The following is a 17,308-nucleotide window of genomic DNA, read 5'->3' on the forward strand; positions in this document are numbered from 1 at the left end:
CACAGGAAGGGAATGGGGGGGGTGCAGGGCGGACACCATTCGAGGGCATCGGGAACAGTGCCCATGATGGGCACACAGCCCCGAGCAGAGGAGCACAAGGAGGGGAAGGGGGGGGGGGGGTGCGGAGCGGACACGGATCCGAGGGCATCGGGAACAGTGCCCATTATGGACACACACCCCCCGAGCAGAGGGAGGGGCGAGCCCAAAGGGGAGGAACGGCCAACACACAAAGCGGGGGGGGCGGAGCCCAACAAACAGCACCGCAAACCGGCAGTAACCACCGGTCGAGTTCCGGCTCTGAACCAGACACGGGTGGGACGAGCGGTTCACAACCGGTTCAAGGTTAGAGGAGGAGCAAACAGAGATAAAACCAGGAGCCAGAGGATTCCCACCCGAACTACAGAGGGACCAGGGGGGAAGAAACCCTCTGACAGATGGGAAGGAAACACAAACTGCGTGTGCCGAGCGGAGCTCAGCAGCCACATGAACGTTCCCGGTCCGGGTGGCACCTGCGGGACAGAGGCACTATTCACCGATAAACCCCAAGGACATACAAGTGATTGTTCAGGCAATTGCGGATCTACTGTCATAGATGGTGTCTCTGGGGGAGACGATATGCTCCCGTTTGATATAAAACAAACTTGTCGATTGATTTTTGACGGGGGGGGATGATAGTTTTTAAACAGGAATGGGAAGATGAGTGTGCAAGACAACTAACCCGAGTGACCGGGAGAGACCACCCGTTCTATGGCTCTAGCCTGCAGCGGCTGATGGGTACAGACCCAACAATGATGACCCCCCAGGCACCTCCCCTGCAGCAGAACTGACCCAGGGAACTGTGCTGGAACTGTGGAAGGAAAGGACACTTTGCTCAAGATTGTAGATTCAAACCTCAGGGAAACGGGAGGGGGAGAGGACAATGGGGCCGCACACAGACCTCTCCCACTTGGGACTTGAGGCAGCCCAATTATGCCAACCCCAGATGGGGCGAAGAGCTCCTGAACCTGATACCCCCCAACAAGCTACCGGTTTTATGGCCCAACCAGCGGTTCAGCTGAACCCATCCCCACCTTAGGGGCAGCAGGGACCAACACCTGGGGGCAGAACCCCAGGGTGGCCCTGACAGTAAACTGTGATAACCCACCAGTGTTGTGGGGGATCTGCTCACTCTATGATGCCTTAGACAGTATCACTGTTAGCGTCCCCTTTTTGATTGATACCGGAGCAGATATCACAGTTATCCCTGAAACGAAATGGCCCCATGTTGGAAACTGGAAGATGCCCCAATGGTAGGTGGAGTCGGTGGATTATCCCGGGCTCAAAGAGTGCCCAATTGATAGCAATCACACTTCACACTGAAAAAGGACCAGAGAAAACCATTGCCGTCTTCCTGTATGTCATGTCAGGAGTCCCACTCTTGTTAGGAAGAGAAGCTCTCGTCCTACTAAAAGCCAGGGTGACAAATTTACCATAAGGGCCACCCAATCCCACCAGTCAGACTGACGTGGAAATCGCTGTTCCTGAACCAGGTCCTCATGCCTCTCGAAGGCAACAATGGAGGAGCCTTTACCAGTGTTCTGCTGTGAGGAATGTGCCTATTGCACATGTTCGAACTGGAAGTAAGGAGAGACTCTGGAGGTATGGAGGAGATAACGGTTATCAGCAGCTCCAGCATCCAGCTGGGTTTGCGTTCTTTAATGTAATGATTAAGCTGAGTTGGAAGGAGCCCGAGGCAGAGCCCAGCACCTGCAGAGGAGCCTGGACCTGCTCATGGCCTTGTACAGACCCCTCGATGCCACTCCTGTGCCCTGGGCTGCCCAGTGCTCCCGGTTGTCTCTGCTGGTGCCCGTGTCCAGCACCTGCCCCGTGGGCAGCAGCAGGCAGGGCTCGGGGTGCTGCAGCCCCAGCACCAAGCCCCGGATGATGCCGTTCTCCTCTCCAGGCCTCCACACCTGCTCCTCCACATCAGGGCCACAGCTGGAGCCACGAGTCCATCCCCACCCAGAGCCATGGCCGCAGCCTCTCCCCGGGACACAAACCCAGGCAGAAAGCAAAGATCGGGGCCTCGCTGTCGGCATCAGTAAACACCACCTGCCTGTCCGTGAGGTCCAGGCACACCTGGATGGCCCTGGGGAGGCAGGGGAGCTGCAGGGGGGTCCAGTCGGGGTCAGTGAAAGCAAAGTATTGCCCAAACCACTGCCCCACGGCCCAGATCCCCTCCTGCGGGCTGAAGCTCAGGACCCCTTTCCTCCTGACCGACTCCTGCGCCACCCCCATTGCCCACCACTGCCCCCCCCCGGCCACCTCCACGGCCCAGCGGTGCCTCCCGGTCGCGAAGCCCCTGGTGCCCAGCACGCACGGCTCCGTGTCGAAGCGCTCGGCCCCGTCGGGCACCGGGCTCCAGCCGTCCCCGCGGCGCACACCCCGTCCATCAGCAGCCAGCAGCAGGAGGGGGTGAGCGCTGCTCGGGTCCAGGCTCACGGTGCCTGGGGACAGAGGGGAGAGGATGCTCAGGACCGGCAGCAGGAGCAGGACACAGGAACCCACAGATGCCAGCCTGCCGCAGCCTCAGTGCTGCCCTGAGCCTGATCCCGGAGCTTCCAAGCGATCCCTGGCCAAGGAGACCTGGGTGTGTGTATGCAGGTGGGTGCACATCTCCCCTGTAGATACCCGCATCTGAGCTTGGGTGTCTCTAGGGCTGCACACCTGGGCCCAAACCAGTGCAGGTTGTGGACAGCATTACCCCAAACCCCACAGCCCCAGATTCCCGTTTCTCCCCATAGGAAATGGAGAGAGCCAAAGGTGCATCTCAGGTGTCTTTGGTGCTGGTGGTGGGTCTACACTTAAGCATGGGGAATTCAGCTGGGGTTTATTGCCCCATGGCAAACCCAGGCTGGGACAAGCCCCAAGTGCTCTGATCCTAAACAGCTCTTCCACAAAGAAGCAGGATGTGTTTTTCCCCTCAACAGAGGACACTTCCCCCTCCTTTCCCCTTCTGAAAACTCACCTCTTCCACTCATCTCCTCCTCCTCACTGGGCACGGGCTCACTCTCTTCTCTCTCCATCCCAGCTTCAAGCATGTCTGTATGAAAGCACCAGGAGGGGAGGCAGGATTCCCTGCTGCCAGTGGGAATTGCAGGACTCAGAGACTGCTTAAAGGTAATAACAAAGCAGAAGGAATGATGGGAAAACCACAGCATCCAGGCACTTACCTGCAGGCAGAGTCCAGGAAAGGAAGGTCTGGATGTGTTTGAAGGCTTTAGTTTGCTCTGCACAGCCCTGAGCTCCTCATGGCTGGGCTGGGCTCCCCCAGCTTGTTTGATGGAGGGGCTGGGGGCCTGGGGAGCTCTGCTGGGGGCTGGCACCTTCTCCTTTGGGGGGGGGCAGAGCTTGCACCTCCCCTCCTCTTGGCCATGCCCTGAGGCTGCCGGTGCCCTGACCTCATCCAGCTTTTGGATGCGGGAGTCGTGGCAGGGCCCGAACCTGTTTGCATCACGGGAGCTGCTCCATCTCCCCTCCCTCTGCAGCTGCCGCCGGGTGATAAGGGCCGGGAAGAGGCCGTATCTCCCTGCAGCAGGGAGCTCAATGGCACCATGTGCACCTCCAGCCCCTGGGATGCCCTATGGGGACACCAGGCACAGAGCAGGGGCCATGCTCTAGGGTCTGGGTGTGATGAGGGAGGATGCTCTGCAGTGACCTCCAGGCCAGGGCACTGGAGTGGAGCTGCAGGAACAGCAAAACCAAACTCCTTCTGCTGCCTTTAATGTCCGTGCCTGGCCTGTGCTGTGGCTTCCCCCCAGGTGTCCAAGCTGCCTCTCGGCCGCCCCTGCTGCTCCTGGCAGGACAGGAGGATCCCTCACCTACACCGCAGGGCAAGGACGGTTCCCAAGCGTGAAGCAGTGAGGCCGTGTCCCCAGGCTGAGCTGCCTCAAGGAGCAAAGCCCAGAGCTGCCTCGAAGCAGGGGAAGGGGAAACGTTTGGGGAAGGGTCCCTTTCCCCTGGGGGTCACAAGGAATGGGTGAGGTGCAGGGGCTCCTCCGGGGGCACAACCTCCCCCATCACTGTGCACAAGCAAGAAATGAGGGAGCCGGTTGTGGCAGAGCAGACGGGGATGGCCGGAGATGGGTTTGTGCTGCTCAGGAAGCCGCAGGTTCCTGCCCAGGGCTGTGAGTGCTGATAGAGGCCAGGGCAGCCCCTGCCGCCAGAGCAGAGCCTGACCCTCGGGAGGCAAAGCAGCACAAGTGCAGGAGGGTCCGTGGGTGAGTGCTGGGGGAGCCACATTCATCAGAGGCAAGCACCTGGAGTGGCCACGTCTGTGCAGGGGAAGCTCCTGCCCTGGGGACCTGGATCTAGGAGGGGGCTCAGCTGGAGCTGGGGAAGAGGAGCTCAAGGGAGGCTCCTGCAGCACGGAGCTCTCTGGGATGGGATGGGTGTGGGGATGTGAACCCCACAGTGCCGCTGGCTCTGCAGTGGTGCTTGTGTGGGAAGAGGGGTGGCACAGGGCACGTTCCTGCTGTGCCCACACCTCCCGGCTCTCCCCTCCAGGCCATGCAGCTCCCTGCACTGCTCCTGCTCCTGCTCCTGCTCCCAGCCCTGCCATCCCCAGCCGGCACCTCCGACCGGGGCCAGCCCTGCCCGGTGGAGATGAACAAGGTCAAGGACCTGCTGGAGGTGAACTGCACTGGGCAGGCTCTCAGTGCGGTGCCCTCGGGCCTGCCGGTGGACACGGGCATCCTGCTCCTCGGCTCCAACCGCCTGACCTCCGTCTCCATCACCTCCTTCATGCCGCTCCCGCAGCTGCAGGACCTCGACCTGTCGGACAATGGGCTGGTGGCTCTGCAGCCTGGGCCCCCACTGCCGGCGCTGCGGGAGCTCATCCTGTCCCACAACACGCTGGAGGCTCTGCCCGCGCTGCAGGGGCTGCCGGCGCTGTCCCGCCTGGCCATGGCACACAACCGCGTGGCCAGGCTGCCGCCGGCTGCCTTCCGGGCCCTGCCGCACCTGCAGGACCTGGACCTGCGCGGGAACCGGCTGCAGACCCTGCCCCCGGATGCCTTCATGGGGCTGAAGGAGCTCAAGGACTTGGACATCTCCGACAATGCCTTGGAGGAGCTGCCCAGGGAGCTGCTGCAGGACCTGCAGAGCCTCGAGACCCTGTGGCTCTCAGGGAACCTCCTGCAGAGCCTCCCCAGCGGCTTCTTCCCCGAGGGGCAGATGTTCATGTACGTGTTCCTCACCGAGAACCTCTGGCACTGTGACTGCCGCCTGCACTACCTGCGGGGCTGGATCCGGCGCAACGAGGGCAGCGTCTACCAGCCCGAGCGGGGCCTGGAGAAGACAAAGGTGGAGGTGGCCCCCGAGCGCGTGCTGTGCCACAGCCCCCCCGAGCACCAGGGGAAACCCATCATCCACTTCAAGCCCAACTGCGGCAACGTGGGGGACGAAGAGGAGGAGGAGGAGGATGATTATGGTGATGGGGATGTAACGGTAGAGAGAGCTGCCAAGGCCACTGTGTCCCCCCCGCACCCACCCCTCCCCATAGAGCACATCACTGTGCCCAGTGCTGTTACCTGGCCTCCCATCAACACCCTGAGCACTGCACCCACAGACCCCAGCACTCCCAGCACCACCAGTCCTGCCTCAGCCAGCCCCACTCTGCCCCCCACACCGGCCCCCAGCACCACCACCACTGTCCCTGCCGCTCCTGTCACCACCTCACTGCCAACCCCCATGGTGTCCACTGGAACATTGCCCACCACCTCCATGGCTCTGCCCTCTGCTGCTGTGCCAGAGCCCTCTCCCATTGCCCAATCTTCACCTCCTCCGCTGGTGTCAACCGCACCGGTGGTCACCACCACTCACGCCCTGAACACCACTGGCCTCACACAGCCTGCCCCTTCCCCTCCGGCTGCCCCTCTGCCCCTGTGCCCCTGCCCCACAGCTGGGCTGGAGGTACCGGTGCTGCGGTCGTGGGCAGCTGGGGATGCTCTGCAGGGCAGGCACTGGGTGCTGGATCACTGCTGCCTCCTGCACTGGCTGCTCTACCTCACCTGCCTGGCTCTGCTGGTGCTGACCGTGCTGGCCCTGGCAGCCTGGCTGGCATGGATGTGCCTGGTGGGGTGGCCCTCCTGGCACAAGTCCCTGCAGAGCCGAGAGGTTCCATACCTGCTGCTGGGGTGGAGGGAGGCGGCAGGAGCCCCCCTGAGGCCCCTCAGCAGCTCCAGAAGCCCCCTCCAGAGCACCAGGTTCTGCACCATCAAGGAAGTAGAGTTGTACCCACAGGTCACGTACTGCACGGTTAAAGACCTGGGCACACAGTGCAGGCCTGCGGCAGGTTCCTTCTGCACCACGAAGGAGCTCTGGGTCCACCAGAGTCCTCTGAAGGCTTCATTCATGGTCACAGACCTCAGCTCCTTGAGGACCCCTTCTGCCTACAGCCTGGACAGGGGCCTGAGGGCCATTGGTGACGTGAGAGTCCAATACGCTGGCAACACCTTGTAAATGCTTCTGTCTGCTCAGCAAGAGACACAGGGTCCTGGCTCTGCTTCCTGTGCCCCTCTCTTACAAGGGCAAGCTCTGCCTGCCCAGGCTCTTCCCTCTGTGTCACTCTCACCAGCGCTTCTAGAGCTGAAACCAGTGCTCAGGTACTTGCCATGGGGAGGAGATGTCCTGAGCAGCTCAGTGACTGCCTGGGGAGCATGGGGCAGCAGAGCTTGCTTTGTCCTCTGTGTCCCAGCTGCTTCTGCTCAAACGGTGCACATCAAAGCTGCAGGATGCTCCCAACCTGGTGCCAGGCTCTTAATCACAGAATAAATGTTCCCTCTGCCCCAGTTTGACACAGATGCTGGTTTCTTTGTCACAGTCCTGCCAGGGTCCAGGGAAGGACAACATTGGCTTCAATAGAGAGGAAAAGGCCACTTACACCCAGCTTCCTACAAGGGCCAACAAGAAACCTGGAGAGGGGCTTTGGACAAGGGGAAATGGCTTTAACCTGCCCGATGAGCTCTCCTGCTCTGGAGGGCTGGAGAACTGGACAGGTATAAAGGGGTGTGAAGGTCAGCTTGTCAGTGGATCACAGCTCTTGGATGGTGTTAACATGGAATACAACACATGGGGCTGTGCTGGAAACTCTTCTATTTAAAGTCCTTATCAGTGCCATGGAGGAGGTGACTGAGGGTGTTTTTATCGCACTGGCAGGTTGGGAGGGATCTGAGCGTGCTTCCAACGGGAATACCCTCCAAGGGAGCACCACTCACCATGGGGAAACAGGCTGACAGCAGGGACCAAGTCCTGCACCCAGGACTGAAGAGCACTGAGGGGCAGTGGAGGACGGGGGGAGCAGAGCTGTGGGCAGAGAGCTCCAGGTCCTGCTGACAGGAAGGTGCAGGAGATGCAGATGTGCATCCAGGCACCACAGGGGGAGGAACAAACCTGGGCTGGGGGAAGAGCAGCATGGGCAGGGGCCTGCGGGATCTGATTGTTCCCATGCTCAGTGCTCAGCTTAGACCACATCTAAACCACTGCTCCGGGCAGCTGGAGCTCAGCATCCCCCACACATCCCAAGGTGCCTCTGACTGCCAAGACACGTGCATGGACCAGTGAACACGGGCACCCCAGAGCCCTCATCCCACCCATCCAGGGCACCCAGGGCTCCTGCTCTCCTCCCGTTCCTCCCCAGCAGAAACAACAACACCCAGAGGGGCAGTTCCAGAGGCACTTTTATTCCACCCAAGCATGGGGGGGAACGGGGGGATCCCCATCTCCCAGTGAAGGGCTCAGAGCAGAGAGTGAGTATCCCTGGAGGCACAAGGTTGCACTGGGGGGGGGGTCTGTCCCATGGGGTCTCCACAGTCTAGGGCACCTACCCTGGGGTGCAGCATTGCTGGAAACCACAGGAAGAACCCATTCCGAAGGAGGGATCTGGGGGTGACCTTGTCCCACAGAGGTGCCCATGGATGCTACCTGGGGATGCCAGGATAGCTGGGGGGCAGAGCTTTGAAGCCCCCCTAGGCACTGTTGGGGGTTTCAGGTGATCTCGAGGGGTCCTCAAGGCAGCTGGGGCCACGCAAGGCAGGGGGCACAGTGAGGACACAGGCCTGGAGTTCAGTGTAGGCATGGGGCAAGGTGCCGCGGGTGATCCAGCGCCGGGCACCGGGCTGGTAGGCATGGATCAGGTGGGTGTCCTGGTAGGTCTCATGGCTGTACCCACCCAGCACGAGCAGCTCCCCCCCCACCACAGCCGCACCCCCAACCACATGGGCACGGGGCAGGGGGCTGAGCAGGACCCACACATCCAACTTGGGGCTGTAGACCTCAAAGGCCAGCTGGTCCCTGTAGCCCGTCTGCCCAGCGCGCTGGCACAGCCCCCCGGCCACATAGAGCTGCCCTCCTGCCTCCTCCATGATGTGCCCGGCCCGGGGGCCGTTCATGGGGGCCAGGAGCTTGGCGGCAGCACCAGGGATGTAGCGCAGGAGGGATGCCTGGCACTGGGATGCCTCATCGCAGCCCCCAGACACGTAGAGGGCACCATCCAGGGCACAGGCCGCGTGCCCACACAGAGCCATGGGCAGGGGCTGGCACCGCCTGGGCGAGGAGAGAGGGTGAAGGGAGCTCAGGCAGGGCTGCCCCATGGGGAGAACCTGCCAGGAGCTCTCTGCTTGCTCCACTGTGTGCCCAGCAGGCAGCCTGGCCAGCACCAAGGAGCCCCAGGGTCAGCATCAGCTCATGCACAATGGATGCCTAAGGGACATCACAGACTCCAAAACCACCGTTGGTCAACCCAAGTGGACACCCTCAGTGTCAGTATTGGCCAACACCCAATGAACACATTCATCGCCCAATGGTGACACAGGCCAGCACCCAATGACCCCCAAGGTGCTCAGCAGCCAGGAGACCTCTCCCAAAGGCCACTGTGGGTCATTCCTCCCCTGAGGGCTCAGTGGCCCAGAGGCCACTCGATGGCCACCGCTGGCAGTGCAAGGGGTTCCTATGGCCTCACCTCCAGGTGTCGTTGGCCAGGTCATAGCTCTCCACGGTGTCAGTGCAGTACAGCTCTCCCGAGCTGCCCCCCAGTGCATAGATGAACCCCCCGAGGGCCACGGCAGGGAAGTAGCTCCGTCCGCAGCTCATGCTGGCCAAGCGCTCCCAGGAGTCATCCATGGGCTGGTACCTGCGGGGGCAAGAGGTGCCCTGTTACCTGCACCGCCACGAGGGGATGCTGGCAACAACCCACCTACAACCAGGTAATTCCATCATGACCTGGAGCCATGTGGGCTCCTTGCCTGGGAATATCCAACACCAAACCCATTGCATGCCCTGGGGCATCTCCAGTAGGACCCTCCCTGCCCTACCCCTGAAAGCTACAACAGCCCCGAGGGGGAGAGCACCCTGGGGCCATGGGGCAGCTCCAGCTTCACCAGCACCTCTGATCCCACAGCGCTCGGTGCCACTCAGCACCTTGAGGCTCTCACCTGTAGACACTGGCCAGGGTGTCATGGACCCCATAGTAGTGCTTTCCGCCCAGGATGTAGAGGGCATTGCCCACCACCGCGGTAGCATGGCGGAAGCGGGGCCCGTCAGGGAAGTGTCCCAGCGCCCTCCACTCCACCTTCTTCACCAGCCCCACAGCGCTGAGGTAGCGGTGGGCGAACCAGAGGTGTCTGCTGGGCTTGCGGGCGGCCAGGTTGGACGTCAGCTTTTCCCCACCACAAACCACCACCACCTCCTGCAGGGATCGCACCCGGCACGGCAGCTGGGCCATGGGGGCCAAGCTGGCCACTATGAGCTCCCGGACCACCTTCGGGTCTGCTACCCCTGCGGTCACCGACGGCACCTTCTTCAGCTCCCAGGTGGACATGAGGGCGAAGCGAACAGAGGACAGGACTTCCTTGGCCACATCCTCTTGGCCATCTCCATTGGCCATAAGCCATCGGGATGCTGCTTCCAAAGCCTCCAGCTCGTGGAGGACGTTGAGAGCGTCGGAACGGAGGAGGCGGATGAGGACGTGTGCAGGAAGGTCCAGGAAGGCTGGTGTGGCCACCACGCTGGGGAAGGTGGCCAGGATGTAGTCCTCAGCTACGCGGCTCACCTGGGCCAGCCCATAATCCACGGCGAAGGCCAGGACGTCGGGGCCAGTGTGTGGGGTCAGGCCGTGGGTGAAGACATCCATGCAGAGCGTGAGGAGCCCCCAGGCCTGGTAGCGCAGGGAGGTCTCAGCTGCCTCCAGCACCGCGGCCCAGGGCCCGGCCACAGCCCCGGTGTAGGCGAAGGCCAGGAGCAGGCGCAGCTCAGCCGGGGACAGCCCCGTGGCCAGCGGGGCTGCAGGGTCATGGGTGGCCTCTCGCATGGGGCAGGTGAAGAGAGCACGGAAGAAGTCACAGGAGCAGCTCAGGGCCAGGCGCTGAACTGGGGGAAGGGGAAGGAGGGGGGGGGGCAGCAGAGGAACCCCCCAGCCCCAGCACCCAGGGGAGCTCATTAGGGTACCCCCCTGTCCCCATCCCCCTCCTCACCCCTCCTGGGGCCCCCGGCTCACCTGCGATGACCTCGTCCCCTGCCTGGAGCTGGAGGTCGCAGCCCAGGCCCCTGGCATGGAGCTGCCCCATGGCTCTGAGCGTCTCCCACTGCTCCTCCAGGGGCTCGGGACCCCCCTCCTGGGCGTCCCCATCCAGGCCCAGGGCGCAGGCAGCCGCCACCCGCGGGGCCCCCAGCGCCCGGGCAGCCTCCTCCACCTCCTTCCTGCGGCCGCGGGGCACGGTGCCCCCATAGGCGAAGGCGAGCACAGCCCTCCAGCCCCACAGCGTGACCCCGGGGGGCAGGGGGACACGGGGTGGGGGGCCCTGGGGCTGCTCCCTGGTCCTGCCCTCCAGGAAGCGAAGGAAGAAGGAGCTGACAGAGGCCAGGACCACAGCATGGGCCATGTCACCCTCTGGGCCCACGCACACGTCCACGAGCTGCCCCATGGTGCGGAGGTCGTCGGCCGCGGCCAGGACGTGTCGGGCATGGGCCTTGTCCCGCAGGTTCCATTGGGCCGGGGCTGGCCCCTCTGCAACCCACATCTTGCCTGTGGAACACATGGAGCGGGGTCAGCGCTGAACCCATCCCATAGCCAGAGCCTCTGGCTGGGGACACGGCACTGCTCTGTAGTGGGAGCAGCTGGGTCCACTGTCAAAGCCGCCACCCCATAGCTGAGGCCACCAGGGTTTGCTACTGCCCCACAACGGCAAGAGCAGGGGCAATGCTGCTGCCTTGTACCTGAGGCTCATGCTGCTCACCTGCCTCATGGCTGAACCCTCGGGATGAAGGCACTGACCCAACGTGCATCCTGGAGCACCACATCCCCATCTCCCAGCCCAGTGCCCCCATCACACCCTGCAGCCCCACATCCCCATCACCCAGCCCAATGCCCCCATCACACCCTGCAGCCCCACATCCCCATCTCCCAGCACAGTGCCCCCATCACACCCTGCAGCCCCACATCCCCACCTCCCAGCCCAGTGCCCCCATCACACCCTGCAGCCCCACATCCCCATCTCCCAGCCCCACATCCCCATCTCCCAGCCCAGTGTCCCCATTGAGTCCTGCAGCCCCACATCCCCACCTCCCAGCCCAGTGCCCCCATCACACCCTGCAGCCCCACATCCCCATCACCCAGCCCAGTGCCCCCATCACACCCTGCAGCCCCACATCCCCATCACCCAGCCCAGTGCCCCCATCACACCCTGCAGCCCCACATCCCCATCTCCCAGCCCCACATCCCCATCACCCAGCCCCACACCCCCATCTCCCAGCCCCACATCCCCATCTCCCAGCCCCACATCCCCATCTCCCAGCCCCACATCCCCCTCTCCCAGCCCCACCGCAGACGCCACCAACCCCTCTCCAGCCCTCGCTGCTGCCCCAGGAGCGGCCGAGCCACCGGCCCCGGCCCCTCCGCCCCCTCACGTGTCAGGTGTCACGTGCCCCCCGCGGGGTGCGGGCGCTCCCGGTGCTCGTCCTCAGCCGGCAGCGGCCGTGACCCCCTGGGAATGCGGCAGGGTAATTATAGCGCGGGGGGACACGTGGGTGCGGGCAGGACACGTGGGCTCCGGCGGGGCGGGCACGTGGTGCCCCCTCCCGGACGACCTTCGGGTCCGCAGCCCCCGACGGCACCGACGGCACCGAGGGCACCGACAGCACCGACGGCACCGAGGGCACCGAGGGCACTGACGGCACCGAGGGCACTGACGGCACTGACGGCACCAAGGGCACGGACAGCACCGAGGGCATGGACGGCACCGACGGCACCGAGGGCACTGAGGGCACTGACGGCACCGACGGCACCGACGGCACCGAGGGCACTGACGGCACCGAGGGCACTGAGGGCACTGACGGCACCGACGGCACCGACGGCACCGAGGGCACGGACGGCACCGACGGCACCGAGGGCACTGACGGCACCGAGGGCACTGACGGCACCGATGGCACTGACGGCACCGAGGGCACAGACGGCACTGACGGCACTGAGGGCACTGACGGCACCGAGGGCACTGACGGCACCGATGGCACTGACGGCACCGAGGGCACTGACGGCACCGATGGCACTGACGGCACCGAGGGCACGGACGGCACTGACAGCACTTACGGCACCGATGGCACTGACGGCACCGACGGCACCGAGGGCACGGACGGCACCGACGGCACCGACGGCACCGACGGCACCGATGGCACCGAGGGCACTGACGGCACTGACGGCACCAAGGGCACGGACACGCGGTGCCGGCCGGGCTGGGGCTCAGCCCTCGGCTGGCAGCGAACCTGCCCCGGTGATGCCTCCAGCACCGCTCGTGCTCCGGAACCGGGCACACACACAGGGGGGAGCAGCCACTCTGCGGCCCCCAGGCACTCCCAGCACCATCCTGCACCCCCCCCCCCCCGGCACCCCGCACACAGCACAGCGCAGCCCTCCATGGTGAGCGCACCCCCCCTGGACACCCCGGCCCCTCCTCTGCTGGCCGTGGCTCCCTGTCTCCTATCCCCTCCCCTCACACTTGTGTTCCCCTGCCCCACATCCCTGCTTCCCACAGTCCCTATGAACTCATATCCCCAGACCCCCCATCCCTGTACCCTTGTATTCCCACGTGTCTGCCCACAGATGATTCCTCAGCCTCTCCAAGTCCATTTTCCAGCACTTTCTACCCTGTGAGATGTTTTATTACCTTTCTGTAACTTGTATCTGTTATTTCTCATCCTTTGCTGTGCTCCTGAGCCTGCCTCTTCTGTAACCATGAAGAAGTTTCCCTCATTGTGTCCCTCAAGCTTGTGTGTGCAATGTGGACACAGAGGCAATGGGACTGGCGCACAGAAACCATAGAATCACAGAACTGCAGCCTGGTTTGGGTTGAAGGGGCCTTAAAGCTCATCCGGCTCCACCCCTCTGCCAGGCCCTGGTCCCAAGCCCCTCTCCAGCCTTCCTGCAGCCCCTTTAGGCACTGGAGCTGCTCTCAGGTCTCCCCTTCTCTTGTCCAGGCTGCCCCAGCCCAGCTCTCTCAGCCTGGCTCCAGAGCAGAGCTGCTCCAGCCCTCGCAGCAGCTCCATGGCCTCCTCTGGCCTGGCTCAGCAGCAGCAGCAGCACAAGTGTCCCCTCCAGCAGCTGGACAGCACCAGAGTTCTGTGATTTCAGCTGTTGATTTGCCAGCATCTTTATTCCACAGAGCATTCCCAGGACAGCTTGCAGGGCAAGGCTGCAGTCACAGCTTGGGAGGTCCCGCCAGTCTCCAGCCCTCCTTGTTACCGATCTTAATGAGGGCAGCAGTGATCCCAAACCCCAAACAGGACATGGTACCAGTGAAGTAATTGTGAGCTGGAAACAACAGCAGAGCAGAAAAGACCTCTTAGTGCACAAGTTCTATACAGGAGATCATGACAGACTTGTTCTATCAGTTACTCACAGCCCCTTGAGCCTCAGGAGTGTCGTTTGCCAAGAGAAACCAGCAAAGTGACTCGGATTTACATTTTCTCATGCTTTTTGCTTCCAATTGGAACCACCAATTCCTCCAATCCACCACCCCATCTCCTTCCACAGGCAACCTCCCATTGTGCATCTCAGTGACACAACCAACAACCCCTGCTTCCATCTCCCATCAGCTCAGCAACCAGGAAAAGTAAGGACCAATTTCATCCCAATCCCAACTCCAGTGAATGCCTCCCGCCTGTAAGACAGTCTGAATGCTAGAGAAAGCATCCAGCCTGAGATACAGCTTGTCCCTCAGAGCAGGGGATTCACAAGGCAGATGTCAGAACGTATCCTCCAGGTAAAATAAAGCATGTTTGCTCCCAAGAACATGTGGATTTCCACAGTTCCTTCCTCCCTACCCTGCAGTTTCAAGGTAGAGCTGACAGTTATAACCAGCTCTGGTCTCACTCTGTAAACCAGTTTGATGTTACCTCTGGTGCTACTCTGCAACAGGATTTACTTTAGCAGACTTGTAGGATGGAGCATCCAAACTGGCAGGGAACGAACTCAGATGAGGAGATGACATCGGGATTGACATTTCCCCCTCTAGAACAGCTTCTAAACCCAGAGCAGGCTCATTTCATCACAGGCAGTATCCACACTTACTTCTTGCCCCAATGAGAGCTCCCGAGGCACAGCCTCCTATGAAGTAGTTGAGGGGATCCTCTGGCTTCTCGCGGATCTCGGCACTGAGGCAGGTGGTCACACCGAACACAGCCCCCAGCGTGGCTGCAAACAGAGGGGAGACCCCACGGGTGAACCCACCCAAACCCCCCAAGGAACCGAGCACACACCAACACCTCTGGGACGGGCACAGCGGGAGGACAGAGGGAAATGAAGCAAGGTCTGTGTTCAGTTACCGCGGGCAGCATCTTCTGGCTGCTATGGTGAGACCGAGCATTAGGGAAGGGCCCTCTGGTCCCTCCCGGCCATCAGCGGGATCATGGAATGGTTTGGGTTAAAGGGACCTTAAAGCTCCTCCAGCTCCAACCCCTGCCAGGGCAGGGACCCCTTCCACTGGAGCAGCTGCTCCAAGCCCCTGTGTCCAACCTGGCCTTGAGCACTGCCAGGGATGGGGCAGCCACAGCTTCTCTGGGCACCCTGTGCCAGCGCCTCAGCAGCCTCCCAGGGAACAGCTTCTGCCTCAGAGCTCAGCTCAGTCTCCCCTCGGGCTTGAGCCATTCCCCTTGTCCTGTCCCCACAGGCCCTTGTCAGAGGCTCTCACCCATAGTGACCGTGTCCACCGCCGCCATCTGCACGGCGGCCAGAGCCGTGCCGGGCTGCAGCAGGATGACGCGGTACGCGGCGCCGATCAAGCCTGCAACAGAGCACGGGGTCAGTGAGGCGGCCCCGCCCGCACCCCCCGGTACCGGCCCCGGCTCCGCCCGCACCCCCGGTACCGGCCCCGGCCGCACCCCCCGGTACCGGCCCCGGCTCCGCCCGCACCCCCGGTACCGGCCCCGGTCCCCGGCGCTCACCGGCGGCGGCTCCCACCCTCGTGGTGAGCCAGGTGCGGCGCGGGCACTGCTCGCCCTCGGGCCCGTCCCAGTACCCGGCCATGGCGCCGCAAGGGCACGGCAGCGGCGCCGCGAGCTCTCGCGAGACGAGACGGGAGGGGAGGCCAGGACCCGCCCTGCCCTCGGCTCCTGAGGACCCCGGTTCGAATCCCGGTTCCGCCCCCCGAGCGCTGCCCGGCACCGGCCTCAGGGAGGTACCGGCTGCCCCGCGGGTCCCCAGCAGCTCTCGGGCTATGAGCTCCGTGCCGGCCCCAAAGCAGCGCCCCCAGTGGAGGCTCTGGTCCCCGCGGTGGGTGCTGCGGGGTGTGTTTGCTGCGGGGAGCGCTGGGGTTCAGCCCGAAGAGGAGGCTCCGGGGAGACCTGGGGGTGGTCATGGAATGGTTTGGGTTGAAGGGACCTTAAAGCTCCTCCACCTCCAACCCCTTCCACTGGAGCAGCTGCTCCAAGCCCCTGTGTCCAACCTGGCCTTGAGCACTGCCAGGGATGGGGCAGCCACAGCTGCTCTGGGCACCCTGTGCCAGCGCCTCAGCACCCTCACAGGGAACAGCTTCTGCCTAAGAGCTCAGCTCAGTCTCCCCTCTCTTGGGCAGGTTCAAGCCATTCCCCTTGGCCTGTCCCTACATCCCTTGTCCCAAGCCCCTCTCTGGGTTTCCTGCAGCCCCTTCAGGCACTGGAGCTGCTCCAGGGTCTCCATAGGCAGTTCTCAGGCAACTCTTGCTCATTAGAGAATTGCTCCAGACTCTTCAGAAGATGAATTTTATGTTGTCTGCACAATGGAATACAACCGAGAGCTACAACCGAGAGCTACAACCGGTGTCCCATGTGTACAGCTGGCTGGAAGCGCAGGGACTTGCAGCCACTGCCCTCTAGCTGGGGCATGACTGGTCCCTTGACCATCAAATACAACATCACTGCTTCACCTTTCCATGGCCCCATTAGAAACTGGAGGGAAGCTATCAGAATTCCATCAGGAATTATGCATTTAGCATATCCCCCCCCCCAGTTAATTCATAGCTAGAAGGCCGACAGGAATTAAGACTGCCTTTAAGAGTCTACTTGAGCAAGACTCTCGAGGTCGGTTTCAGCAAGCCAGTGCACAGAAAACCCAAAGAACAAGGGGAGAAAAGCACACAGTGAAAAGTCAGTTTAATGAAATCTTGCTTGACAAATGATGGCAAATATCATGATGGGAATTCCTAAAGCTAGAGAAGGTTATGGGGAAACATGATCACGTTTTCAACATGTAACAGGGCTCTAGGAAGGAAATAAACCATTTTCTACACTCATTGGGAGAACAAGAGGCCTCTGCCTGCAGGGCTGCAGCAGTACCAGGCAATGGGATCGATACCCCAGCAGCTGGGAAAGGGGGAGAGGAGACAAAGTTTGGGGGGGGGGGGGGGGGGGGTATTCCTGCAGGCTTCTGACAGCTTGGACATCTGTTTCCAGCCAAGGAGAGGACTATTTATATGTCTCATTCCTTGCCCTCCTCTGACTTGATGCATCCTGCACTAGGAACAGGGCTATGGAAAGATGCTGGAACTGCACATTTGTCACCTTAACATCTGCATTTCCTGGGTAGGTTTCCTCCTGCTGTTCTTGCACTGTTTTCCCTATCAGGTGATGTGCTCACTTTTATTACACTCCTCACTATTCCCCCCCTTGCCCCCAGGAAATGTGGAAGGCTGTGCCCACATCAGGCAGCAGCCAGAACATACAATGCAGTAACTGCTGACTACAGACCTAAGAGCAAAGGTGGAGCAGGAAGGTGATGCAGGCTGTTGGCAGGAGGCAAAACAGCTCA

The 17,308-nt window shown here is 62.1% G+C and overlaps 4 protein-coding genes across 8 annotated transcripts; 1 reads left to right on the forward strand and 3 right to left on the reverse strand.

The window, feature by feature from the left end:
• Window positions 1–1,832: 1,832 nt before the first annotated feature.
• Window positions 1,833–3,020, reverse strand: LOC115947481 (E3 ubiquitin-protein ligase TRIM7-like). The gene is made up of 2 exons (XM_034070923.1): window positions 3,008–3,020; window positions 1,833–2,486 (listed from the first exon to the last, which is right to left on the reverse strand). The coding sequence occupies exons 1-2, from the start codon at window positions 3,018–3,020 to the stop codon at window positions 1,966–1,968; spliced, it is 534 nt and encodes a 177-aa protein (XP_033926814.1). The 3' UTR covers window positions 1,833–1,965.
• A 1,516-nt stretch (window positions 3,021–4,536) lies between these two features.
• Window positions 4,537–6,501, forward strand: LOC101870918 (platelet glycoprotein Ib alpha chain). Its single transcript, XM_005140723.3, has one exon. The coding sequence runs from the start codon at window positions 4,549–4,551 to the stop codon at window positions 6,499–6,501; it is 1,953 nt and encodes a 650-aa protein (XP_005140780.2). The 5' UTR covers window positions 4,537–4,548.
• A 1,217-nt stretch (window positions 6,502–7,718) lies between these two features.
• Window positions 7,719–13,498, reverse strand: KLHL33 (kelch like family member 33). 5 transcript variants are annotated; one of them, XM_034070983.1, is made up of 6 exons: window positions 13,194–13,498; window positions 11,941–12,017; window positions 10,532–11,059; window positions 9,471–10,404; window positions 8,999–9,169; window positions 7,719–8,583 (listed from the first exon to the last, which is right to left on the reverse strand). In XM_034070983.1, exons 3-6 carry the CDS (start codon window positions 11,052–11,054, stop codon window positions 8,007–8,009), a joined length of 2,205 nt encoding a protein of 734 aa, XP_033926874.1. In that variant the 5' UTR covers window positions 11,055–11,059; window positions 11,941–12,017; window positions 13,194–13,498; the 3' UTR covers window positions 7,719–8,006. The 5 variants fall into 5 exon arrangements, with proteins under 5 accessions (XP_033926874.1, XP_033926875.1, XP_033926877.1 ...); XM_034070984.1 differs by lacking the exon at window positions 13,194–13,498 and having other exon boundaries at window positions 11,941–12,118; XM_034070986.1 differs by lacking the exons at window positions 11,941–12,017; window positions 13,194–13,498 and adding an exon at window positions 11,872–11,914.
• Window positions 13,499–13,648: 150 nt separating this feature from the next.
• On the reverse strand, window positions 13,649–15,590 carry NDUFA11 (NADH:ubiquinone oxidoreductase subunit A11). Its single transcript, XM_034070987.1, has 4 exons — window positions 15,469–15,590; window positions 15,216–15,308; window positions 14,597–14,719; window positions 13,649–13,837 (listed from the first exon to the last, which is right to left on the reverse strand). The coding sequence occupies exons 1-4, from the start codon at window positions 15,548–15,550 to the stop codon at window positions 13,725–13,727; spliced, it is 411 nt and encodes a 136-aa protein (XP_033926878.1). The 5' UTR covers window positions 15,551–15,590; the 3' UTR covers window positions 13,649–13,724.
• Between the last annotated feature and the right edge of the window lie 1,718 nt (window positions 15,591–17,308).

This window comes from Melopsittacus undulatus, chromosome 19, assembly GCF_012275295.1.
Source record: "Melopsittacus undulatus isolate bMelUnd1 chromosome 19, bMelUnd1.mat.Z, whole genome shotgun sequence".
Lineage (NCBI taxonomy): Eukaryota > Metazoa > Chordata > Aves > Psittaciformes > Psittaculidae > Melopsittacus > Melopsittacus undulatus.